The sequence below is a fragment of the Aplidium turbinatum genome, chromosome 10 (assembly GCF_918807975.1).
Source record: "Aplidium turbinatum chromosome 10, kaAplTurb1.1, whole genome shotgun sequence".
Taxonomy (NCBI): Eukaryota; Metazoa; Chordata; class Ascidiacea; order Aplousobranchia; family Polyclinidae; genus Aplidium; species Aplidium turbinatum.
The window spans coordinates 9,368,725-9,394,967 of NC_137481.1; the positions used below are offsets into that span (position 1 = coordinate 9,368,725).

Genomic DNA, 26,243 nt, shown 5'->3' on the forward strand with positions numbered 1-26,243 from the left:
TCATTTTTGCATTTCCTGCCTTTGTCGCCGGGAGTGGTGGCGTTTGAAGCTGCCTCGATACGAGTGATCAGTGGCGTCATACGAAGGCGAGTTTCTTCCAAGCTCGCTGTGACTTGGGCTGCACCACAGTGTTTCGTTGTCCAATGTAGATTATATGTATTTAGCGAAGATATATGTGAAATTTTCCTATATCAGGAGGCTCGACCGCAAAGTAACCTGACTGTTGTTAAATATATCTGCGAATTGTTACATCACAAAAGCTTGAAACCGTGGTGTTTTGCTAAAGCGTATGAAATCATCAAAAATATTTCCTAAAACAAAGTGTTGTTTTCTATATTGACCAGTTGAGTAGCTTGATGTGAGCCTAGCGTGAGTCCGTACATTTTGAATGCAGTTCAGCTTTTTGCTATAGCCATATATATATATTGGCGCCCTTTCGGCTATAGCCCTTGATTTATCTTATGTAGGAACACAGTGCACTGCTCTAAAGAGAGATGTCTACGGCCTTAGGGCGATGGTCTACTGAATTTAACTTATGCTGCAAATGTTAGGCTAGTAGCCACTGAACATCACAGATTTTGCAAAAACATGCATCAATAGGCCAAAAGCATAAAAGCCACCAATAAACTCATTTTTTGGCTGATTGACTAACTTTCACTGTTAACGTCTCATGTTTAAAATCTAGGTCTTAAAAGTATTAGCTAATTATTCTATAAGAACAATGAAAGCTCTCTGTTGACAGTCTATCCAGCTGTTTTTTACCTTGTATTCTTCTCTCATTAAAGTTCACGATGACCCAACAACTCGTCGTCGTCGTATCACTCAATGAACTTAAGTACCACTCAGCTTTCTTTTACAGGGTTAGCCTGTTTCTGCAAACTAAATTCTTGCACTGCGTGTAATTTAACATTAACTGCGTGCAGTATTTTATTAACTTATGGTTGAAAAGAATTTTTGTATATACATAATATTAAAAGCCTGTCATTTTTAACCTTTTCGTTTAAAGTGTAAATATTTCCTCGCTGCTAATTAGCTTCGTGTTGTTCCAGTGCTGCTTTCTATGAACTGTTTAGCATCAATTTGCGACATCATGTTTTAAATGGCGCAAGACTTTTTTTCTAATTAAAAATTGTATCAACATCAAGATTGCTCAGCATTTTGCTGAAGACTGTCAAGTTTTCTGCTGAATAAGTGTCTTCACTTTGTAGCGACAAGAAACTCAACTGAACGGCAGCGAGTGTAGAATTTTTAAAACACTCTTCATGACGCTGAGCGTTACCGGACAAAATAGCTGCATGCCTAGTGACATCAGCGCAAACATACAAAACAGCTTCCTGCTTCTCACCACCCGATATTTGATGAGCCTAATCCATGATACACGAGTTGCTTATGATTCATTATCCCCAATCTTTTGATGATTGCATGTGGAGTTGTGTAAATGTAAGTTACTTGTGCAATATGCATTTGGAAAAAATGCAATCTGTCGTTGTTGTTTGTGAGTAGTCCTAGTCCTTAACATCATCCTAAACAGCACGATATTTCGATGTATTTATCTGCATAAGTTTTGTATATATATATTATAAATGTACTTTGTTCATTCACATTTCAAATCATTTTATAAAAGTTTTCTCTCCGCATTTATATTGTATTCTTCCGGAATTAACAACATATTTTTACCTCGCTAAAGAATTTCACAACATAGCTATTTCACTGCACGTTGACACAATAGTAAGTTTCCGTATTTGATTATTTGAATCTCCAAACTTCTGCATTGCAGGTGAAATAACTTTTGATTGGTTGTATTTAGTCTTTAAATGCTGCATACACTACAAGTCCTTCATATCCCAGCAAATTTGATGAATCTTGTAGGACTGGTAGGTCCCGGACCCTTGGACGCCTAACCACACTTTCACTTGCCCATGGAACTAGTCCTCACAGACGCAAGTATGCGGCAACATTTGTAGAAAAATGTTTCACTGTGCTATGTTTTATGTTCATTTATTGAGTGATGATAAGAGCTCAGAAGACGTCTTTCATACTTAAACTAACGTCTTTATTATTGACTCACTCATTGTTAGGGAGAGGTCGAATGTGATGTCCTCGTCTCCAAATTTGTCAATGATGTCGAATTCTATGCAAGATGGAATCAACATAAAGCACAATAGGGATGGAAGCTCGGCTGGAAGCAGTTTATTTCCGGTTAATGGTGAAGGTAGGCAACATGATCTACTGCAAATTAGAATTAAAACGTGAAAAAAGCGCATCACAAGTCACAACTAGACTACCAAAAGGTTTTTTATTAATCACTAAACAAAAATACAATACGAGTCTTTCTACGTGTTTAACGTCTGCGCAACGTTAAGTAAATGTGAAAAGGACCAATTTTTTATGCAAATACGTTGCTGTGTAGGGAGATCATCGTCTAGAAACAGCAGTGGAGATTTTATTTTACAACTACAACAAGAAAATGAAACGTTGCGCAGAGAAATTGACTTAAAGGTAAGATCGTATAATTTTGCCCGCACTGCAATTTATTTTCCATCAACTATAACGAGTGAAAATGTTTAACGACGTTGCAATCGGTTAATAAAAAAAATGACGGGTTTTGTTGTCTGGGTACTTGCGTTTGTATTTGCTTGTTGAGTCATTTTAAGACATGTCGTTCTGTTGTAAGTTTTGTCGTTATCCCGGTCAGAAATCAGTCTTTTTTACAACGATTCAATGTCTGCAAATCATTGTAAAAAAGGACTGATTGGGTGTCTGGTATCTTACCACACGTTTTTCAAATTTTGTTATAGGAAAGCAAGCTGCAGTCAAACATGAACAGCATCAAGACTTTTTGGAGTCCGGAATTGAAGAAAGAGCGGTCCTTGAGAAAGGAGGAGAGCTTTAGAATCGCAACTTTACAGGAGCAATTAAAAGTAGCCCAGGATGAGAATCAGGTGCGGTGACCATATTCGTGCGCTCTGGTATAACCAAATTTACTGAAAGCCTGTAAATTTCAACTTAACAGCATTTGGGAAAGAGAAAAATGTGAATATTTGTCGGCTAATGCTTTTGACAACTTTTGAACAGCATCTCGTACGTATGATTTGGGAATTTTGTGGTGTTGCATTAAGCAAACATTCAGTATGCCAACAAACATTCCCAAGGTTTTTTTGCCCATTCATGCTGACTGAATGCACGTCTGCTCAACAACGTCATTTCAATGACAGGGCACTATGGCTTGCCAGACCGGGAAGCGAAAAACAAAGTGTTGCTTCCCTGTCTGCTTTCTATGCTTTCCGCATGCTGATGTAATAAATAATTCATTCTACCTTGGGCGTGGAACGACACTAGTTTGGAAAGTCTTTTTCTGCCAGGATTCTGCACACGTTCTTGCTTGAACGAATTGCACAATAGTTCCCAGCAATATTGTTTCTTTTTCTGGCGTGCTTGAGTTAAATGTTTCGGCTTATTTAATACCAAGCAGCAACTCGTGATTGTGAGCCTAGTTAGATGTCATATAACTAGGAATGTTTTAAGCGTTTTTACACATCAGAATTGATTGCACAACTTAGGTAGTTCGGTTTCAGCCAAATAATTCCAACCTTCTTTTGGTCTATGTTTTTAAACGTTGAATCTACGCAGGAATATTATAAATAATCCCCTGTTTGGTGTGGACGTTACTATCATACGCATTTGGAACATTTCAGATGATTCATTCCACTATCGTGTTGACGTCATTTCGTATTTACGTCATTTCACTGCCTCTTGCCATCTCTTGCGTTTAATCATGTGTTTAGTAATGTAGCAATTAATGTGACTTTCTATGGGTTAGCTGTCACCTGCTTGTGCATTAGACAGCTGTTAAAATCCAGCAAATTCACATTGATTCTACGTTGGGAATTAAATTTTGTTGACTGAAGATTTTTTTGTGTGCATACCCTTGCACCATCAACAGTACTCACCCGTGTCACAAAAGTTGTTGTTTTTACAGCGTTTCAACGTCGCCAGACGGTGTGTGAGCACACAAGAGAGAGTGTGCTTGTAGAATTGGCAAATTTGACAAACGTTTGGCTATAATTGAAATTTTTTTTCAATTTACGGTTTTGCTGAAGTGCTGTAAGATAAATATTTCGAAAAACTTTGTCACCAATTTGTTGTTAAGTGCCGGCGGCGTTTTGTATCCACTGCACATTCCTTCCTTCCTTGAAAGCGATTGTCTGTAATTTATTGGTTAGCATCCTTAAATTCGTTACAATCAACATCTTGCTTGGCCTGTCTCTACAACATATCTCACCACTCACTCAGTTACATACAACTTTCAATTTTGTAGAATGTCGCTCGGCCGTCGAGTATAGCAAGAATTGACAGCGATAGACACGTGTTTCGCCCATGAGACTAGGCTCATCAGTACCGTACCACTAATTCATGCCCCAGACTTCAGTTCCTTTCTTACTCCAGCATTACCAGTCATATGTTTTCAACTTGAAACTTTTTTTGAAAAATCGTTGCTGGATCATTCGTCTTACCTCTTGACCCTGTTTTTGCAGCATTCCCAACTGACAATGCAAGCGCTTCAAGATGAATTGCGGGCTCAGCGTGGTCTTAATCAGCTTCTGCAAGATGATTTTGAGTCATCGCACAAACAAGATGGCGGCGGGGGATTTGCATCGTCGTCACTATCAGCTGAACCTCGGTTAGCAAATCGTCTTTTTACGTAGATCTTAACACGATAAACAACATTGTAAACAGCATCATCTGGCGATATTTGACTCGTCGAAGCCCAGTCAGTAAATTAGTCAATTGTTGCATCGTTTCAACATCTGGAGACGATGAACTAATGTAAAAAAGACGTTGAAAATACACCCCAAAAGTTCCACTTAACTTTCAACATGACTTTTATTCAACACGCGTACGATGCACAATGCAGTTTTGTGACCGTGCAACCTGGTTATTCAGTCAAAAAATTACCCTTTTTTCTAGTAATTCAACGTCTCTTGTAGTTAAATCAATGTAAAAAAGGACTAATTTGCTGGCTGAGACGTTGCATCACGAGGTGGACGATCAGGAAGACTTTTCTCCACTTTACCAAATGAAAACAGAGATGCATAAGTTTTACTAAAACCTGTCACTATTTGACTGCAGTATTATTATTATTATGAAGAATGCCTGTTATAATATCTCTAATTTATTATCACGCATTTACTGCATACTTTTGCCAACCGAAGGAAACCAAATGGCATTATATTTACTAATATTGACATGACCCCGCTTAGTTATGATTACTTCTTCAGGCTGTTGACAGAAGAGAACGAGCGTTTGGTTCGTGAAAACGGGCTCCTCCAGCAAACTATGGAGGAGATGGAGACTCGAATCGAGGCCCAGAGAGAGACGCTTGCCACCCGGGATGAATCTGTGAGGAAGCTGCTTGAAATGCTGCAAAGCAAAGGTAGATTACTTCTTACACGGTCGTTTTCAAAACATAATTCAGTCATGAATGGAATTTACTTTGTTTCTGGTTGTGTGTTATGCTCAAGTTGTTTGGTTTATCATCGTGTTTCATTGGAATATAATTTGATTTATACTGTAGTATACGTCTCTTGGTTAACATTTATAGCTTTTGACAGAATTTTTAAGTGGTTACGTTTTAAGGACAAAAAAGAAGTCACAAACACTTGATCTAGTTTCAAAAACCTTTGTGTCCCACTTTTTCTTTATTTCAAGACTGTTTCCTTCATCGAATGTGAAAATCTGCGTAGGCGGGAAAAATATCGTCATAAGTTTGCTGTGACCTTCGTTTTTTTGCGCGCATGCATTATGCCCTCATTTCTTGACAAGTGGTCAACAAATTTGAGTGTTTCGAAGGTTGACCCTAAAGTCATGATGTTTCTCAGGTGTCTCCGCGTCAGACGAGGCGGATATTGGTTCCAGCGTCGAAGTGGACGCTTTGCGAGTTCAGCTTGCTGACTATGAGAGCCAACTGGCTCATATGGAAATGAGACTGCATGCAAAAGACAGAGAGTTCCAAGCTTTTAAACAGGTTTGAAAAACACTTATGTTTTTTTAACAAGGAAATTAGAACAAAAGTACTGATGCCAAGAGCTGATTTGTTTTTTCTAGAATAAACTGACTTATTAGATTTCGTATCTCGGTAGGCTGAACTTGCACGGACACAGTGAGCAGAATAACTAGGCTATAATGTTTAAAAAATGTAAAAATTGTTTCTTTAAAATGGCTCTGACTGTTTCTTTTTTGTCGTTACAATGAGGTTAAATATGGCTCCAGCTACCACTGCGTTTATGTATCGAGTCGTAAACTTCGCAGTTGAAGATTGTTATGGGATGGGCGTGAAAGTGTGAAAGTCAATTTTTGTACCCACCTTCAAGCATGTCAATAAATGTCTTCAAGACACCGCATGCTCTCTAAGTATGTTTTAATATATAACAACCTTTCGAACGCTAAGAAGACCCTCTTACTACTCGACTATGCAACCACTGCCTTGCTAAGTTAAATCTTGGCATGACAGAACAGAGCCTATACCGTGTGATACCATTGTAGCTCATAGCCAGAAAACGGTGTGTTCTCGACAAATGTCATCTGCGTGTTTCAAGGTATCGTGAATGCACTCATCGAGTCCACGTGATAGGTTTGTTGCTACGTAGACACGCCTGGTTGTTACTGCTTCAATTTTTACTTTCTTTTTGAGTGGGTTGGTTTTTACGTCAACTCACAGCTCCGTCACATCACAACTTTGTGGCGTGTTTTGTTCCAATTACCATTAAACAATAAACATTAACATCGGAGGAGAGTTACAGAGCCTGGCTCTGCGTGTGTTGATGATGTTTTGATTCAACAATCCAGTTATGGAATTTGCCGTAAAAACAATTGCACATTTTTGACCAGAAATGTGTATTTATAGTCCAACGTTAGCTGGAATTATGACCAGAAATTTTTATTTCAAAACGACGCATATTCAGACGTAACTGTGAAACGGACCGCATGACACGAGCTTATGTCGCACGTTTCCACTCATGGTATATCACCATACCATGCGATGATCAACTTATTCGGTCGAGTACATTTCTTTACATGTCCATTACAGAGTGCTCAATACAACAACGATGTTTTCGAAGACTCGTCCAAAACCAAATCTCTACAAAACATGCTTGAGGCCAAGGTAGGTTTGTGGGCAATGGGCATGTTTAAATCTGCACGTGGTATATGCATTTTCCTGCCATTTTGTGCTCAACTAGACTGTCCCAGTCACCAAATCAGCCTTTTTTTACATCGAATTAACGTCTGCAGGCGTTGACGTTAGTTCGTTGAACCAATGGAAAAGCGCACTGATTTTCTGACGGAGTGGGTGTTTCAGAAACATAAATTCTCACTTACAATGGCGTATCTGAATATTAGACGAGTGTTAATAGGTAAAAAGTTTGTAATAGTGTGCATGCGTAACCTACTCTTCTAATATACTTACCTTATGTACAATTGTACATCACACACCTTCAACCAACGCAGTGATTCATTTTCTTTAAAGATGAAAAGTCTTGTCACCAACGCAACTTGGATAATACTTCGCGTTATTACTGTCACGTTTGTAGTTGGTAGGCGTGCGATGGCGTTTGCCTGAGTTCGTAACCTCATTGTGCTGTCCGGCATACCACATATGCTGGAGTTACGAAAGCGATTACGTCATTCCAGGAAACGAAGATCACATCTTTGGAACGAATTATCCGCGAACTGGAGAATGAAGTTGATATATCAAGGCAAGATGGCGCCATCACAACCGCTGAACGCCAGGAAGAAGCTAAGCAATTGGTAGCATACAAAACACACAACAACTTCCTCAAAGCCAAGGTGGTTTGCAAAATTAACTGCTGTTCTTGATATTTACCACTTGTATCTGTGTATAAATTTTCGTTTAGGAAAGTCGCGAGAACTTAACTTTTCCATTCCAGGTCGATCAGTTGAAGTCGGACGTACAGAAACGAGACACGGAGCTATTAACATTGCAGACGAGGTTGGACACCGCCAACAATCAACAGAGTGATTATCGGCAACGCATTGACGTATTGAAAGAATCGCTGCTTGCCAAAGAACAAGGAGCCTCCATTTTGCAAGGAGAGGTAATTTGGGAGACGTTAGCGACATCCATAGACGTAAAATCGTTACGGATAGCTGCGACACCAGTAAATGTGGCCAACATTTACTTAACGCCATGGCGTTTCTTCAAATATGTCATTCTTAATAAATTGTCTGAAGTATGTTCAACCGCTGGATTATGTCAGAGCAACGTCACGGGTGCACACTTTGCTATTTGGTTGATTTGTATTTACAAGACATTGCATCTTTCAGTTAAGATTACGTCTCGTGACGTTGTTTTTGCGATTTTCCTCATCTACCTTCCTCTTTGTTCCCCGAGGTTGACTCCCTGCGTTCCCGACTCGACGAGAAGCAACAGGTCCTTGACCAGAAGCAGGAACAACTCGCTCAGCTGCAGGAGGGACGGAGCAGCACCGAATCAGAGCTTTCTCATCTTCGCGACACGCTCGATGTAAAGGACAGGAAGATCGCTGTCTTGTATAAAAAGGTCAGTCGTTGAACACGATGCATTTGTCTTTGGAAATAAACCGAAATGCTTTGTTGTCACTGCATTTCTGTCGTGGTCTCACAGCTTAGTGCACTAAATCAAAATGTATATATCTGTGTGTGAGTGCCAACAGGGACATTGCCGTTTTGACATTCTGAAATGTATATTACAGTTTCAGTAGAGAGCTGCTAGTTTGCATATATCAGATGCTAGCATTTGCACATCTCTTAGCATAAGTTATTAAGATTCGATTTCGCTATAATAACAGCCTTTTCAGCTGGCACATGTTAAAATAAAATATTTATTAGTATCACAAAGAAAAAGTAAAACCTACATAAGACGAACAACTAAAGGAAATTTCGATGCCAATTTGCTGCGCGCGCATAGTATTCTATTTGCAACATACAATAGATGGTTATGTAATTTTTAAATCAAACTCTGCAACACAAAATCTTAATCTAATGATCTAAATCTTAACCTAACGTTCAGTAGAGAGTTCACTCAGTTGCACCACAGACATGTAACACAACCGGAAGTATCACTGTTTTTCTTAGACACTCAACGATGAACAATTAATGTGTTTTTGCTTACAATTTGGCTTTTGTTACATTACTTAGTTGTTTTTTTTGTGTCTATTGAAATATCCCTCAATGCGTTTGTGCTACTTGGTTTTAACATATATGTGTGTGTGCATGTGTTGACTCATTTTCTAGCGTTTGGTTTTTACCTTCATCATGAGAAACATCATCCACATTATTCACCACACGCATAAAATGTTTATCATCGAAAACCTGACAAAATCATTGCTTCTGTGACGACTGGTTGGGGTTTTGATACTGTAGTTGCCTGTGAAAATGACATCTCACGATTGTCCAGATAGTGTTGCCATAGCAGAGACTTCACAGAGTTAATTTTTCCTAACATATCATCTTCTTTGTCGGTCGGATTTCTCTTAACTTTTGATTTACTCTTAACATGGCTGCGTGGCCGAGCGGTGAGAACGCCTGTGCAACATGTGGAAACGCCGGTTCGAGGCCTTTCAAGAGCACGCAACTGACTCTTGGCATATCAGTTCATGACAAGTCACTCGTCCACCACTTAATCTATATCTTGAACAACCGGGCATCACCCTGGATACCGTGACGACTACAAGTGTAACATCTCAAAGTGGACGTGGCTGAACTGAGACATTGCATCCACAATAAGTTTTGTTAATAATATCAAATTATTTTTGTTGATTGGACAAGCCTGTAACCAATATACATCACACGTTCACTTGCTCAGTCCCCACCAGGATGTGCGTGGAGAATGTCATTTCCCATCAATAATTGCGCTTGGGATCTTTGTACTCAGTGTTTTGGCGTCTCTGATCGCATGGCTCAGCCGTGTGCTTTTTGAAACTTTGCGTTGAGAGAGAGGTTAGTTTGTTGTGAGTTTATACGTTGAAGAAACGTGCATTTTAGCAAGATAACAGTTTCCTAGCGTTAAGACCAGGCAACAAAAGCTTCTCTTTTTACCTTACTTGAACGTCAGTAGACATTAAAGCGATGTAAAATGAACAACGTTTGTTGGCTGTTATCGGCAGCAGTCTACATTGGTGCTATACTCTGAACAAACACCAGCAAAGTTGTTCGAAATTTTAGATCGAGAGTTTAATGGAAGTTGTCCGGGAGAAAGATCGAGAACTGGAGGCGACGAAAGGTCGGATGAGCTCGCTCCAGCAGGACTCCTCATCATTCGATTGCAACATTTCGACTATGGAGGAAGCACTCGCCAAGAAGGTGAATGTGATGATATCCCAGACAGCAAATCAACCGTTTTTGACATTGATTCAACGGGTAGTATGTACGGGCGTTGAATCAATGTCAAAAAAATAGTTGGTGTACTTGTCCGGAGTACTTGTGAGCAAAAAGTTACTTTAACAATTGTTGTATTAAAATTAGTTTGCGTTCTTCTGGTGACTATATACTAGGTTACCTCGTGATGTTAAAGATGATAACTCGCTTTTGTATTTCCGACGTTTCGTCAGTCAGCACGACTGACTTTATCAAGGTGGCTAAAACAGGTTAACACAACCTGTTCAGCAACGATGGCACAACACAAAAACATACTGATAAAATGAGTAAAGTAAAGCAGCAAGAATCAGAATTAAAACACGCAACGATACCTAGAGGTTTAACCTAGAGGTTTAACCTCTAGGTATCGTTGCGTGTTTTAATTCTGATTCTTGCTGCTTTACTTTACTCATTTTATCAGTATGTTTTTGTGTTGTGCCATCGTTGCTGAACAGGTTGTGTTAACCTGTTTTAGCCACCTTGATAAAGTCAGTCGTGCTGACTGACGAAACGTCGGAAATACAAAAGCTAGTTATCATCTTTAACATCACGAGGTAACCTAGTATATAGTCACCAGAAGAACGCAAACTAATTTTATTACCAAATGCCTGGTGAACAGTCTCTCTCTGTTTTTAATTGTTGTATTGTCTACTTTCGAATTGCTTGGTAAAGCGACTTACTTTTAAACTGCTTTGATATTAAGAGCGCGATGCCTATAGTGACATCATCAGTTGCATAAGGAAGGGCGTCATTGCTCGCCTATTCATGAGGTTTTATTTTTTATGATAGAACTCATTACCCAGTTGGAATCATATTAGTTTATCTGTACTTCATCAGCAAAATATATTATTACTACGTTTGAGATTGACTTGTGACATTGCATCAACGTGGATTTCTTTATCAACAATTCTAGGACGAAGAGGTGCAATGCTTGCGATCAGAAAAAGCGAAACTCGAAGAACGGTTAGACGGCGAAACGGAAGAACTTCGAAGGGCGAAACGGATCTTGGAAAAGAAAGTGGAGTCGGTGCAAGCCGATCTCAGAGATAAGAACGTGCGTGCTGTCATTACAACCAAGCTGGCAAATAAGTCTCATTTTACATTGATTTAACGTCTGCAGACGTTGTAAAACGTAAAACGAGACTCATTTATGAGCTAGGGAAATGCTGCTTTGAGACCAGAAAAAGCCAGCTAATCGTTGACGAAGTTGACTTAAAAATTTGCATATAAAACTAATTGTTTTGTCGTAAATGTCGACAGTGTACAATCGTTTTTTTTTTCATATAAGGTTTATGTTTAAAGATCAATCTTCTTTTGTGTAGGTAACACTGAACGATGTGAAAGAGAAAGCATCATCCTTCGCCTTGTCTGAACTGAAGAAAGATTCAAAAATAAAACAATTGGAAATCTCGCTGCAGCAGAAGACCGAAGAGGTCATCCGACTTGACTCCCAATGCAAAAAGGTTGGCAAATATTCCTTACATCAATCATTATCTTGTCTCCGTTTAAAGATGTTGAATAAATGTTTGAATTACTTGTTTTCTGTTCAATTACTTCGTTTGATGTGAGGATATGTGAACTAGTGAGTATGTGTTCACGCTGACGTTTTGCCTGTACAACCAAGACTACATGGAAACAAGCTATTAAATTTGTGAATTATTGATGACATGTTCTGGTTTAGACGTTAGAAGAGAGAGAAGAAAATGAAGTGAGTTTGTCTCCAGCCATGCAATTTAACGATCTTTCTCTTTTAACACCGAATTTAAGTTTCATTTCACTATCTCTGCTTGCCACTAATTACGCTTTAGTTGCACCTCACATATTTCTGTTCTATGCAAAGATGGGAAAATTAGAAGTTCTGCAAATGGGAATCTAAGTGGTGATTTCTATACTTTTTCACTTTTTTTTTTGTAAAGCACAAAATTTCAATTGAAAAATAGCGAAAAATTAACTAATTGTAGCAGTTAGAGGCTTTACAACAAAATTTGTCGTTTTTTTTTTTATTTTGCAGCTTCTAACTGCTCATCTTTGCTAATGGCTTGAAAGTTTAATTTTGCAACTTTAACTGATCAGTTCCTAACCAGCCAACAAGGTTTGATCATTTTTTTCATTTTTTTTTTATCATCGATAGAACAGTAAGCAATGTAAAAATGATCAAAGTTTGTTAGCTGAAGGTATCACACTGACTTGCCACGTTTGCTTCTTTTTTTTATTTTATTTTTACTTTAGTTTTCTAATTTAGTGGCACGTGGTGAGGTATTCAAAAAGGTGTTTTTAATGTATAAAACCCGCATTATGTTACTAGCGCTCATGTAGAGGCATTAGCACAAAAACTTATTGCGTTTCAAGCTAATGCGTTTTACAAATGAAATAATTTTTTGTCGTTATTCGATAAAAACTTCATCCCCGGTTGACAAAACAATCACCTGCTTTTGTTTCTTGTTGTAACCGAGGTTACTTCCGTGTGACTGACTGTTACTAAGAATACGTCATCGCGTTCTGTATTACGGCATTACTTGCAAATGCGCACAGTCGGCCCGCGTTTATCCTAACTGACATTGATTTGAGTGTAACGACGTTAAAGTTGGCTATATTCCCAAGCCGTGCGGAGTGTCGTTGTCTATCGTCTATCATAAATGCTCTGAACTGGAGAAATTACACCCCCTGGGCCTGGAGGTGAATCACCCCTGTCAAGAAGATTATTTTGATGGGGCACGAGAGATGGGGTGCTTAGCAAGTGCTCATGTTTTGCCTGAAAATTGGATGGTGTTTGTTGTTTGGGATTGAAATTCGATCCGTCGGAGTTTCGATGTACGAGATCTGGTTGCATACGCCATTGTAACGTTAATGATGCGACTTTGATATAGGAGGTGATGACGTCTTTGTTGCTACTTTACGTGATAGCTTTGGTAGCCAGAGTTCTGTTGTGAAAATAGTTCGACTTACTAGGTCTTGCAATTTTGTTGGTAAAACTGCGTTGTGGTCTTGAAAAGAACCCAATTTCGTCACATAGGAATTGAGCAATGGATATCTCAGGTGCTTGACATTGTTGCTGACCGTAATTTTTATTTTTTTAACCCTAGTAATCACTGCATGAATTGAGCGATATAATTGGTACATCACGTAATAATAACCGAGGATGAACGAAATTGAGCTTCGCCTTCTTATTGTTCTTTCTGTTGCTGAATAAACTTCCGTTCGAGCTTTCAGAGGACCAGAATATAGACCTAGCTAATTTTAACGTTATTTCTGTATTATGAAAAAATATGTACTTTGTGATACGTGTACACTGTACACCTAGACACGTTCGTCGTAGTCCGTATTGGAACTGCGATAGTTTTATTTATAGATGTATGATTTTACCACTTCTTAATTTAGAGGTGTCGAGACTCGAGTATATAAAACGTCACTACCACAACAAGCTTGATGAAGTCACTGCTTTAAATGATGTCATGCTAAGTTCCGCTTAATGAAATGAATAAATAAAATAAATTCCACTTGTGCAATATATCGATGGCTTGCGAACGTGACGAGCAAAGTCCCCACTTTTGTTTTATTTGAATGGCATCTCCATTTTTAAAACAGTTCATGCGACAGCTAGGGGACACCACAAAATTCCCCATGGAACTGTTCGCACGTTTTCATGTTTATCATCGATCTTGCAATGGTATGATCTTGACCAGTGGTTTTCATACTAAGAAAAGAATTTTTAATTCGCAACTAACCCTAAACGCACACGTTTTTCTACTTTTTTTTAACCTCCCAGCATGAGCGCACGGTCCTTACTAATAAAAAATAACAATTTGCTTGGAAATTCGTTTGGTCAAATTTTTAATTTGCAACGGTTTGGGATTTTGGGTGGGGAGGAATTGACAGTGCTTGACTTTCTCAGGGAGAAATAAGAAAAAAAAATGAGAACCACTGATCTGAATTGTGGATTATACACAATTTGTATGAAGAATTGCACACAATTACAATGAAGTATTACAGACAATTATTACACACAATTCCTATGAAGGATTTGTACCACCATACTTCTATACCGTATGTTTTGTTTATTTTAGAAAACGCAGTTGTAAACAACGCAAACTAAATTCAACCTCGCCATAGTTCTTTCGTTTTACTAATTCATTTGAAATTGCTCTTCTTGCCACTCTCACAGCTTCAGCAGAACAATGTGTTGGAAAAAGTCAAAAAAGAGAGTAAAGAAAAGATTGAAGAACTGGAAGCTCAAGTGAATAAAAAATCCGAAGAGGTCTGTTGGGTTCATTAGTTTATTTTCTATTTTCCACCGTAGGCCTACATAAATCAAAAAATTAAGTGGATCACAATCTACTTTTTCTTGCTGTAAGTGTAATAGGAAGGAGATGTATAGCTGCTTTTTCGAAGTCACCAGTAATTCGCAGCTTAGTTAAAGACAACGCACATCGCATGTCAGAGTCACAGTTAAGTTTGTTCCGAGCTTGTTTCTTTACACTTGCAAGTGCAGAAAACAAACTTGACACAAAAAACGTCACAAACAACCATTGTTACCGAACAATGGACTAAACAACAACCGTAAAAATAAGCGCTGAAAAATAGAGTTAAAACTATGGTCACATTTCCAGTCAATAAAATCGTGACACAAGTTAAGGGTTACTAACATTTTTGTTTACCATTTATATAATATAGTAGTATGCTAGTGCATTAGCTTACCACCTTCGCCCCCCCCCCCCCCCCCCCCCCAGCTTAAAGTGCCTCTGACAGGAAAATAAATTTGCTGAATTTACCTAAGATACCAAAGAGATGACACGAACAAACTTCCCTGACCAGCAAATCGTAAAAAATATCAACAGGCTACTAAGTTACACGCTTGCAAACTTTCGTTCACTTTCGGCGAATCTGGCACTCATTCAATTGCGAAAATAAAAACGGCACGGCAACTTCGCTGTGACGTCACCATGGGTGGGAAGGATACATTCTTTCTCTGTGGTGAGTTGGTAAGGTATGGCACGACTGCTCCAAAACGTCAATGTGTGGGGCTCTATTGGTCTAAAGCATGTGCAAAATGAGAATTACCGAAATGAAAAAGTCAACTTACTATTGCTATCAGGTTTAGATCAAATAGATTGAGTTTATTTCTATCAAACAGCATCTCAATTCAATTGAAATTGCAGTTTTTCTAAACTCTTGTAGGGCTACAATTTGGATAATTTTTTATTTGTCCTAATCTGGCTATAGCCATTTGCAGTGTAACAGCAGTATCTCACAGACAGTACCCTTTATTTATGGTTGAGGTAATGTCTGGAAATTGCTGTTTATGTGACAGAGTCAGTGACAAAGACGTGTGCTATCTTTTCATGCTTTCAAACAAAACAAGGTGCTGAGAAGAAAATAGTCAAAGTTTTCTTCAAGTGTTCGAAAGTGGGATGGACCATACAAAACTAGTCGTATATGTTCTCTTCACTTCAATGGAGATGATTTTGTTAACACCACCAACCCGATTTGGATCTTCTCAGCAATAAGTGGCGTGCTGGGAACTCTAGGTGGTGCGTTTGTCACAAGTGCGAGTCTATGTCCCAGCCCAATGAATGTGTATGTTGCCATGAAGTGCCACAGATGAAAGAACTTTTGAAGAAAGACGTATCTAGCTGTGTTACCAAGTTGACCGATTTTGAGGCACACTTACATCCTGCAGTTCTGAGGACTTTTTTTTATGAGGAGCAGGAAGAACTGGAGAAAAAGCAATAAACCGAAAGGAGAAAACGGAGACCTATCAAAAGAGTAAGGATGCTACATTAGGCTAAAAATACCCTATACGCTAAAGAATGCACACTAAACGAAGTGATTTTATTTCCTTGCAGGCAGTATCGGTAATTAGTCGCTTACAGGCATGTATTGGAGTGGATACTACAAGGTGGTGCTCTCGGAAGCAACAATCGGATTGTGCTGCCGTCATGCATTGTTTGGCGAATCCGAAACAATTTTCAAGTCCAGATGGCCGTTACACCGGATTTCAATGGCCAACTGAAGGCACATTATGAAAGAGAGAGAGAAATTTTATTTATTTATGAATAGTGATGCATGATGGTGAATTAAATATGAATGATGATTCGTACGATTTCTTCATTTTTCACTTCAAGTATATTTTAGGTTTTGTAGGAACGTATCCAGTACAGTTTTATTAAACTGCAAAAAACAATAAATCTTCGAAAAAAGCAACCGCTTGTACCAACTCCGACCAAACTGTGATCCACCAATTACATCTAGAAAGCATTTGTTTTATCTGTCGCTAACGACGCCCACCCAGGATGGCGTAACACCACCAAAGTCGTCCCAGAGCAGTGAAATATGGAGTTTCGCCTGTGGTGGCGCTGCGGAACTGTCGTTTTTTATAAATTTCGCCCTAACCAGTCGAGCTTCGAGGTTAAGATTAAAAAGTTCGCTAAGCATAATTCTGCGCTAGAAAATGCTTAGAAAAGTTACTATACTTGGGTCCAACCTGTCAGGGGCACTTTAAGAACCACTGATGTAGAAGGAACGATCTATTTGGCGTCAGCGCAAGGCTAAGTACTCACTATAGAACAGCGAGCATTGCGCTTGGCTGATCATACGGGTATAGCCTCCCTCCACGCTAGCCATCAAGACTACTCTATCAACAAATGTGTGTCGGCTGTCTCGTGCAGCAAGAATTGACAGCGATATACACGTTGTTTCGTGTATATTCTTAACGGCAGCTGGTTTGGTTGTTTTCTTTCCACAGCGGTAAGAGTTCGATTGACTGGCAAAAGCAGCGATCGAAGGCTTTGTGCCATGATTTTGTGGTGCGATACTGATGAGCCTAATCTCGTGGGCTAAACACGTGTCGATCGACGATCCCTATCAACTCTTGCTGCACTCGGCTGCCGAGAAACAACATTTGCAATGCTGGTGAAATTTCTTATTGAAATGTTTTATCAACTTCAAGTGTTGTGCAAATTCAACTTAGAAAGTCAATCCTTTTTTGCATTAATTCAACGTCTGAAGACGTTAAAACAATGTAAAAAGTACTGATTTTGTGCCTCTGATGTCATACCATAGCAAGAATATCTAACTCACCTCCATTATCAGGCTACCGAATGCCAAGGAAATCTTGACAGGCTTCTGCAGATACTAAAAGAAACCGAAAATGAGAAGCACGGAAAAGATCAGAAAATACGTAACTTCGAAAAGTTAGTGTTTGCTTGTTAACTTGTCTATTCACGTCAATTTAATTATGAACTGTTGAGTTGTGGTAAAGACTCATTCTAAGCCTTTGTCATTTGTGCGGTCGAATACCCGTTTCATTTCCTTTGCTAAACTTTGATTCGATGCAATGCAGGCAAGTGGCCGACCTTAGTGCTCAAGTGAAGACTCTTAACGCGAAAGTGATAGAAGAAGTTAAGAAGAAGGGAGCGGCACAAGACAAAGACATGGCTAACGTGCTGGTGAGGAATTCTCGCCCAGAAATAACTTTTCTTTTAAAACAGTATTTTAAAGTTAGAAATCGAAAACTTCATTTTACCTACGTTTAACTTTCTGTTATTCTTGACTTTAACAGCTCAACACTTCTTAAAATGACTACATCTTGGCCTCAGCTGATAGGCCTTCAATTTTACTTTCCATGTGCATTCCATCGATATGAGTTTAAAACCGACCCGCTTGGTTTGGTAGTTTAATATGATTGCTAGATTGTGACATGCAATAGTGTGTATAATATATATAATAACACTTGTGGCTGTATAATAACAGCATATAATAAAAGAGCAATGGTTAAAGTTGATTGAAGATGAAAGATTTCTGCTTGCAATCCCTTTGCAACAAATTATGCTCAAGCTAACTGAGTGCAATGAAGACATCATCACTGCCGGTTTTACGGAGCGCCTTTTGTGCATCAGGGTCAATTGAAAGAAAGGAACGAAAGAGTGGAGGAGCTTGAACTTGCCTTGAGAGAGAGCGTCAGCATCACCACGGACAGGGAGGCAGTCTTGTCCAAAGAAGAGGAGAAAGGAAGGAAGCTAGAAAAACAGGCTAGTTCACGTTTTTTGTTGAGATTTTTACGTGTTTTTATTTAACCAAAGTCGAAATGGCATAAGAATAAGACTAAAGTTTTCAGATTTTTTTTATATAACGTAATACAAAAATTTAACCTGTTTTTCTGAAAATCACCGATAACTCAACTGAAGGCATCATTTTCACATTGATTCAACGTCTGTAGACGTTGAGTCGAGCTGAAAAACGACTGCTTTTTGTTAGCCAAGTAATTTCATGGCGCGGTTGATTTCAACTGTCAAAGGTGTTTGATGCACGCCACTCAGAGCATTCTAGTCACTAGGTGGTCTGTTTTGCACATGTCACTTCTCTGCGAAGCCATTGTTTTTCTTTACATCAATAAACTGTCTTCAAACATTGTAACTGCGTCTAGGAACCGTGCTGTCGTGCTGGTGTTCATCGCAGCTCACAAGCCAAAGTTTACTTTGTTGATTTTTGAATGCGTGATTATCTCACCGCTGTGATGTCACTGCCCAGGAAGCTCTGGATGACTAACTGTATCTTTATCGAAATTTTTTTTGCTCAACTTTTAGGACTGTAAGTTTTACAAGAAAAAAAATTAGTATCCAGCAAGAGGTGTTGGCGATTAGCGTGTGAATATTTGATACACCTTGTTCGTTGTAGAGCAAGTTACATTATTTTGACACGTTTTCATGTAAGTATATCACAACTTTGTCATAAAGCTTTACATAATAAAGTGTACATGAAGTCAAATTATGACATGTGTGAAGACTGAAATTGAGTGTCTAGGTCTAGGATAAAGTAATTGCATAGAACAGGTTGCCTTAAAAGCTTATAAAGACAAGTATATACGGGTGACATTTTCCAAACCCATAATAAAGTTGATTTTCATCAACATTGTTTTCACATTTCCGTTGTGTTTGATTTCTTCTGACAAGCGCGATATCGATCTGTCATTGCATGAACGCCAAAAATTGGCCAATTAGACGCCGATTCGTCATCAATTCTTCGTCTTTGGCGAGATCTGGCATGTCACGCAAGCAGTGCGGCCGGGTGTCAACCCACCGTGTTGATTGCGTTTTTCTTTTCTTGAAACAACCGCTTGGTAGAAAAGTTTCAACTTTTACTACTTTTTAATGTGGACAAACGTTTAGCGTTGTTTAAACAATGCAAAAGAAATATAAAAATTAGCAAACTATTGACACCTCGTAATTGTAAAAACAAAAGTGTTGACTCACAACAAATTTCATGCAACTTTGACGTCATAGAGACGGGAATGTTTTGCACGTGGTTTTAGGCTGGCAAAAAGTCAACCAAATGAGCTGCTTCACGTGACTGGTGATGTCATCTAGTTAAGCGATGATGCGTAAATATAGAAACAGTTTTCGAAATCCACAAAGATATCGTATTTAGCACATTCGCAAACGAAAATGACTGTTCTGTTCTTTTGATCATTATGCTCACCTAAACAACCATTCAACCATTTTTTTTACATTGATTCAACGTTAATGTAAAAAACGGTTGATTTGCTGTCTGGGTATGGATTACTGAGGCGAAGGGAAATTCCATTTTTGTCATCTTCAGATGGAAGAACTTGTGACAAGATTCAAACAAACCAAAGTAATCCTGGATGAAACAGGAGGTAAGCTGATGTCCACCGAGGCGTCCCTCCATGAGAAAGAGCGCTGCATCCATCAGATGAGGGTCGACAGGAGAAATCAACTCGAGGAAGTGCTTGAGATGAAGTGAGTTTTTTCTCGTCCGCACTGTGGCGCCAAGGAGTGATTTGAAACGATGCTTTACGAACCAATGTTTTGCGCGTATGCAGGCAAGAAGCTCTGCTGGCGGCGATCAGTGAAAAGGACGCCAACATCGCGTTGTTAGAGCTCTCCCAGTCTCGCAAGAAAACAAACGCAGAAGAGGTTTGTTTGTTACGACGAGAAAAAGACCGTTTGGTGCAAGAACTCAAGCAGCAGGTGATGCCAATTATTTTGGCATTTTTCTATTTTGGTTTTGACTTCGAAATTTTGCTTGGTATCTCCGTAATCGTGTTTTTCTAGCCAGTTAAACTTTTTCGCATGTCTGCAGACCATGAATCAGTGTAAAAATAACTAAATTACTGGCTGGGTTGTCATTTTTTTTTTTAAATCCAACGAGCTCGATGTTTAAGTTGCTTGACAATTCGGCCCACCGCGTTGTCCTGGATCAAACGTGGCAAGCGATTTAAAAATTTTCAACCAACGTTGTTTAACTAACAATGCAAAAAACAGTGGATTTGAATCGATCCTAGGTAGCAATGGTTGTCTTTTTGTGTCTTCAGTACATTTTTGTGGTTTAGTAGGTTTTGAGTAGATTTTCTTTTCTGACTGTGTCACATTGTCGTCTGCTCAGCACTCAACAGAACATCACATGACCTGTAGAGTAGACGTCATCGGCAGCTCTCGATTTCCAGTCATGCGATCTTGATTCGACACCCGACTAAGCTGGATGTTGAAAACATGTCTCTTCGACCATAGTGCAATAAATTGTGTGAGCAAAGTTGCTGAAGGAAAGGCGGCCGAGAGAAAGGAATTGGTTGAATTCTCTCGCGCAATGGGTTATGATCCTAATCATATCTAACGCCCGGTCACTTGGAAAAGCTCGCTTACCCAGCCAGCAAATCAGCCCGTGTTTACATTGATTCAACGTCTGTATGCGTTGATAATAATCTTTCTGTTTTTAACATATCGTTTTGTTTTGATGCCTGGACTAAACAATACTTTGATGAACGTGCTCTTCAAAAAAGGCCTTTAACTTATACACATCAACGCGAATGACAAAAGAGACATGATATTGTTGTTTATCACTCTTGGCAGATTATTCCACTTCAGATAGAGCAGTCTGTCACTACCATTTACTCAATTCGTTGATTCAACCAGACGGATTCTTTCCATTTTAAATTGCCGCATTAAAAACATCATCAGTTCTTGACCTCGCGTTATTCCTTGTAGTTGTAGATAACCACATTATTTTGTCAGTAATATGCTTTGTAATTACGTTGATCCTACGATATGAGATGGTAAATCATCACAATAACAAGAAAATCGCTTCGTTAATAGACGTACCATTCTTGGAAGTCCTTGCCGAGGTTTGAAAAGTTATAATTAGCAATATATGCATTCGTTTAACATCCACGTTTGCCGGTAAGAAATCCGCTTTGTCTCCGCGGTAATTTGCGACAAAATAACATCGGAACTTGACCTTAGCCGCCTTAGCATAAGCCGAGTTTTGTAATTGCAACCATGTCTTGAAAATCAATGCAAAGGTTGAAAGCTTTGTTATTGATGGGCATATTCCCACTAAAGTTCAAGCATTGTTATATATAGCTTGTGTTAACGATCCTTTTGTATTTTTGATCTCACGTTAAATTTGTTAGATCAACAACTTACTGTGGGAAGATCAATCAAAATGGATTTGAAATTTCCACTTCAACTTCGATAAAGATTTTATTGAACTTAGCGATCAATACGAATTAACATGATTTTTGTTGTCTTAAAGTTAGCAATTGACGTAGTCTAGTATGGCTGCCAATCACAGTACAAACTACCGCTCAGCTAACAAGGTTCGTCTTTTTGACATTGATTCAACATCTGCAGACGCTGAATCCATTTCAAAAAGACGAGTTTTGTTAGGTAGGTTACACATTGTGATTGTATCGCTATCTTCTGTGTGCAAGAATGGAGAGTTTTTCATCCGTGGTCGAACTTCATCAACTGCTGTATGTTTCCAGACGCAGAATCGATTGAAGCTCCTCCAGGAGAACTACGAAGACACTTCTCCATCTTCCTACGACAAGAAACAACATGGAAATGGAAAACCGAAGCACGGTGGCTCCCGTCAAACTGAGGTTGGTTTTGTTCCCTAATAAAAAAAAAAAGGACTGATTTGCGAGGTGTCAACATCCTTTACACGAAGTTTAAGCATGTATGGTTTAAAATAAAACAAATTCCACAGCTCAAAGTTTGTCAGTGTTTATGGACTTTTGTGTTAACATGGTTACTAACATACTCTTTCTGTATATTGCTTTCGTGTAGCAATGATAGTTTGTCACTTTTAAACCTTTCTCTGCAACACTCCATTACAGGACGATGGAGAAGGAATATGGGCGTGACACGGACAGAAATTTGTCAGCACGACTGAATAAAGAAATCCCAGAAATGCTTTTTTGAAAACAGCCACGCCTGGCAACACGGCCAGATTCTGGGGTGGTGTTCTATTGGTAGTAAAAGCTGTGTACATTCCATTGCCTTTGTGTAACTCCATTGTATGGTCTTACTGGCTTTCTGCCATGCTGGCACCGCATAAATGGCCACTGCTGACGTACACGATTGAACACTGCTCATATGAATTAGTACTGCCTGTTTGGATATGTCCGATCCGATGTGCTTGTTGGTATCCTTGGACCACCATGCCAGCTTTATCTGCGTCAAAGTCAAACCCGGCTGGATATAATTTGCCTTAAGTCAAGCACGTATTACCTGGAGTGACGTTGTGATATCTCAAGCACAACATTTAGTACAAGCTTTACTCTTGTCGACGAAGATTGGTGGTTAAGTCTTTTCATCTGGTAGCAATTGTCAGCCAAGTTATGTATTTGCTATCATTTGGCAGAGTGGTTCATCGCGACTTGATTGACGAACCGCATTGTTTCACCAACGCCTTTAAGCTTAGAATCACTTGTTCTGCTGGCAAATGTACGTGGGTACCGTTTATAGAAATAACGGAACAATTATTATTCGTCAAGTTGTAATGCAGAAAAGATCTCTTAAGTTTAAGCTCTAAATTAAAAGGTAAGTAAACTTCAAACTAGCTTTTATGATTTCATTTTCGTTATGTTTTCAGATCTTTTTTGTTTTGCAGTAAATGGCCTTTTTGTTCAGCTCAATTTTGTCCACATTTTTAAAGTATTTTAGCAACTGTTGGTTGAACATTCGCAAATTTTCTGTTGACCTTCCGTCATGGGCGTTCGATCCCAGCCCACAAATCAGTATTTTTACATTGATTCAACGGCTGCAGATGTAAAAACTGATTTGTCAACTGGGATGAGATTAATACATATAGTGCATGTTGCACTTATTTCCACGAGCCCATTTATTTGATGTTCTGTCATTGGCATTTAGGTCTAATTGTGCAGAATTTTATAAGTTGTTGGCTTCGTCAGAGTAACGTTGCAAAAATGTTAAATTGAATAAAATTGTTAAGCAAGGTTGGAATGTCAAACGATTTTAAAGTGACGTTTACAATTGCTGTGGTTGTGTCAAAGACTTTGTTGTTTCCAAATACAATTTGCTGGTGCAATTTCTATATTAAGTTTGGTGTTATGATCATGGCGTTTTTGTCAATGCTTCCAAGTAGTCAGCTAGAGATATAACCTCCATTGAATTTGTGTTGCTGTGTCTTTTGTTTGTGATTTCGATTTCCGGACCAGATCTAAAACAGCCAAATCGCATTTTTGTTTAGCTTTTTTGCTGACAAAACTTCCTTTGTTTACGGGCTTTGTCTGGCTTTTATTTCTACTATGCTCACAAAATCAGTCACTTTTTTCGTTGCTTCCATGTGAAAAGGACTAATTTTGTTGCTGGATGGTCAATGCAAACGCTCTGTGGTTGTTGCAATTTTGCAGTGTTGCCATCTTTTTTTATCTTTTTAAAACTCATCGAAGTACTTGCGCAATCAAAATGTATACTTTGGAAAATTTTCATTACTTCTGGTAACGCATTGGTTAATGGTTATTTGTTGCAATTGCATCGTGTCCTCAAACTAACTAGCTTTAGCAAATGCGCCCAAGTTGCTAAAACTGCCTGAATTAGTGAATTTTATGTGTTGCTTTTATATCGTATGTGGCAAAACACGTGCTTTGTTTGTTACAAAGTAGTTTTCACGTAAAAGTACAGTATTACTATCTCATTAAACCTTTAAAGTGACACGTTTCATGTACAAAGGCTATAGTTTGTGGTTAGTGAATTCCTCATTTTTGACAGATTTTGCTGTCTGAAGTTTTGTTGTTCGTCACCTGTTCGCTTCTCAATCAATGTTTTTGTTTTATTTGGTTCATTTTACTGGACCGGGTCTCACGGTATTTTTATGTTGTTTTATCATTTGTTGCTTGCAAGTTCTGATGATTTGGTACAAACTTGTTGTACACTTGGCCACTTTGATGTATTGCGACGCTTTGTTCAATAAAACTAAACGCTAAAAACGCAGTCGAATTTTATTGCCGCCAGTCTTCCACCCAGCCATCTGTTGCAGCCAAGATTACAATTAGGCGGAACCATTTTTTCATCTGAAATGTTCTTCCATGTTCAAGGTCTTGTGGGAAAGTTTAACGAGTAAGTATTGTTTTGCTGCTTTTTCTTCGCCGATTAACTTTTAAAAATGCGCAATTAGTTTGTTTTTGAGTATTTTCCCTATCAGGTATTGATTTGCCGTTAAATGCAATTGTTTTGGTTGGATATTCTTGGTTTGTCAAATTCACAAAAACTAAAGCTGTTCCAGGATTTGCAAATAGGCTACTCATTAAAAAATTCCACATTATTGACCTGATATTCCAGTGAGCAAAACTTGTCACTTTTACGTCGTCTCAACATCGCTACACGTTAAAATGATGAAAAATTACAATTCTTCTTGACAAGGTACCCACCGTTATCAGTGAAAAACGACGTTTGAACAACCCTTTGTTGTTTTCTGGTATTTATAATTCAGATGTGTATACAAACATCAATGAATGAAATTGAATTATTATCAACGAAGAATTTCCGGGATAAGTTGTAAGTCTTCACTCAAAACCTTTCTGCGCGCACCATCAGGTGTTGGAGCTGAAAGCTTAAACTGGCCTCTTTGATCTCCAAGCATGTGAGATCAATCACATTTGAACAGAGATCTTCTCACGTTTCCAAACCTGGTTTTACCAGCATTTTCAAAGCAACTTCATTAAAAACCAAAATTGATTGCAATGAGTATTGACTCCCAGACGACAAAATCCATCACTTTTACATTGATTTAACGTCTGCAGATGTTAAATCAATGTAAAAATGACGGATTTTGCTGGCTGGGGCATGTTTCCAGCCTGGATAAGTTTTTGTTTAGTCCTAATAATTTTTGCCTATAAACTACACAGCACGAATTTCGCTGGTCAAAACAATCTCGTTTTATAGGCTATCTTTAGCTAGGTAATTTTGTTTTTCTTTTTTTATTGATTCAATCAGACGTTGAGTCGTGAATCTGGGGTGGTAAAAGGATATACCCTCGGCCCCAGAGGCTCACACGACGACGACGAGAAGTTGTAAAAAGGGCAGATTTTGCTAGTGGGTCTTTTTTCTCTATACAGCAGTGTTGAGCGGAGTGTGATTGTTGAGACTCGACTCCTACTCCATGAAACCAGATTCCCATTCCGAAAAAATCTCATTATTTTATATTCTGAATTCACTCCAAAACGAAATTCTTAGGTAACGTTATAGGCCTACTAGCCAATGCGTATAACATGAAATAGCTCAGGAGGTGCACAAATGTTTGTCAAGTTTAGTAGCACAAAAATGTTTTTAGTGGCGTACACTTATAAGCTTCACCGCTGGGTCGAAAACCGTTTGGAACGTTTATTTCTCTCTACAAACAGAGTTATACGACGCTTACTTGCTTTAACTAAATGCAAAGTTGCTGAAGCAAACTTCAAATCCATTCCATTCTGAAACTTTTGTGAAAAATAAAACTTCGAATCCACTGCATTTTCTGAAAATTGAACAAACTCCGGCTCCACCATTCTACTGTACACAGCAGCTAAGCTT

At 38.7% G+C, this 26,243-nt stretch overlaps 1 protein-coding gene across 2 annotated transcripts; it reads left to right on the top strand.

The window, feature by feature from the left end:
- Positions 1–1,781: 1,781 nt before the first annotated feature.
- Positions 1,782–24,658, top strand: LOC145778126 (ELKS/Rab6-interacting/CAST family member 1-like). 2 transcript variants are annotated; one of them, XM_082589539.1, is made up of 23 exons: positions 1,782–1,944; positions 2,079–2,212; positions 2,411–2,499; positions 2,799–2,942; positions 4,536–4,681; positions 5,280–5,434; positions 5,880–6,025; positions 7,088–7,162; positions 7,690–7,845; positions 7,947–8,114; positions 8,411–8,578; positions 10,222–10,359; positions 11,327–11,467; positions 11,736–11,876; positions 12,095–12,121; positions 14,576–14,668; positions 17,503–17,603; positions 17,753–17,858; positions 18,309–18,440; positions 20,008–20,168; positions 20,252–20,399; positions 22,193–22,309; positions 22,547–24,658. In XM_082589539.1, exons 2-23 carry the CDS (start codon positions 2,095–2,097, stop codon positions 22,571–22,573), a joined length of 2,697 nt encoding a protein of 898 aa, XP_082445665.1. In that variant the 5' UTR covers positions 1,782–1,944; positions 2,079–2,094; the 3' UTR covers positions 22,574–24,658. The 2 variants fall into 2 exon arrangements, with proteins under 2 accessions (XP_082445665.1, XP_082445666.1); XM_082589540.1 differs by having other exon boundaries at positions 4,536–4,657; positions 7,690–7,848; positions 7,914–8,114.
- The last annotated feature ends 1,585 nt before the right edge of the window (positions 24,659–26,243 follow it).

Excerpts from the sequence above, each read along its gene's own strand:
- LOC145778126 (XM_082589540.1), top strand. The coding sequence starts at position 2,095 with ATGTCCTCGTCTCCAAATTTGTCAATGATGTCGAATTCTATGCAAGAT. Across the intron at positions 10,360-11,326 it reads AGGAAGCACTCGCCAAGAAG|GACGAAGAGGTGCAATGCTT; the intron begins GTGAATGTGATG and ends CAACAATTCTAG. Across the intron at positions 22,310-22,546 it reads GTGGCTCCCGTCAAACTGAG|GACGATGGAGAAGGAATATG; the intron begins GTTGGTTTTGTT and ends ACTCCATTACAG.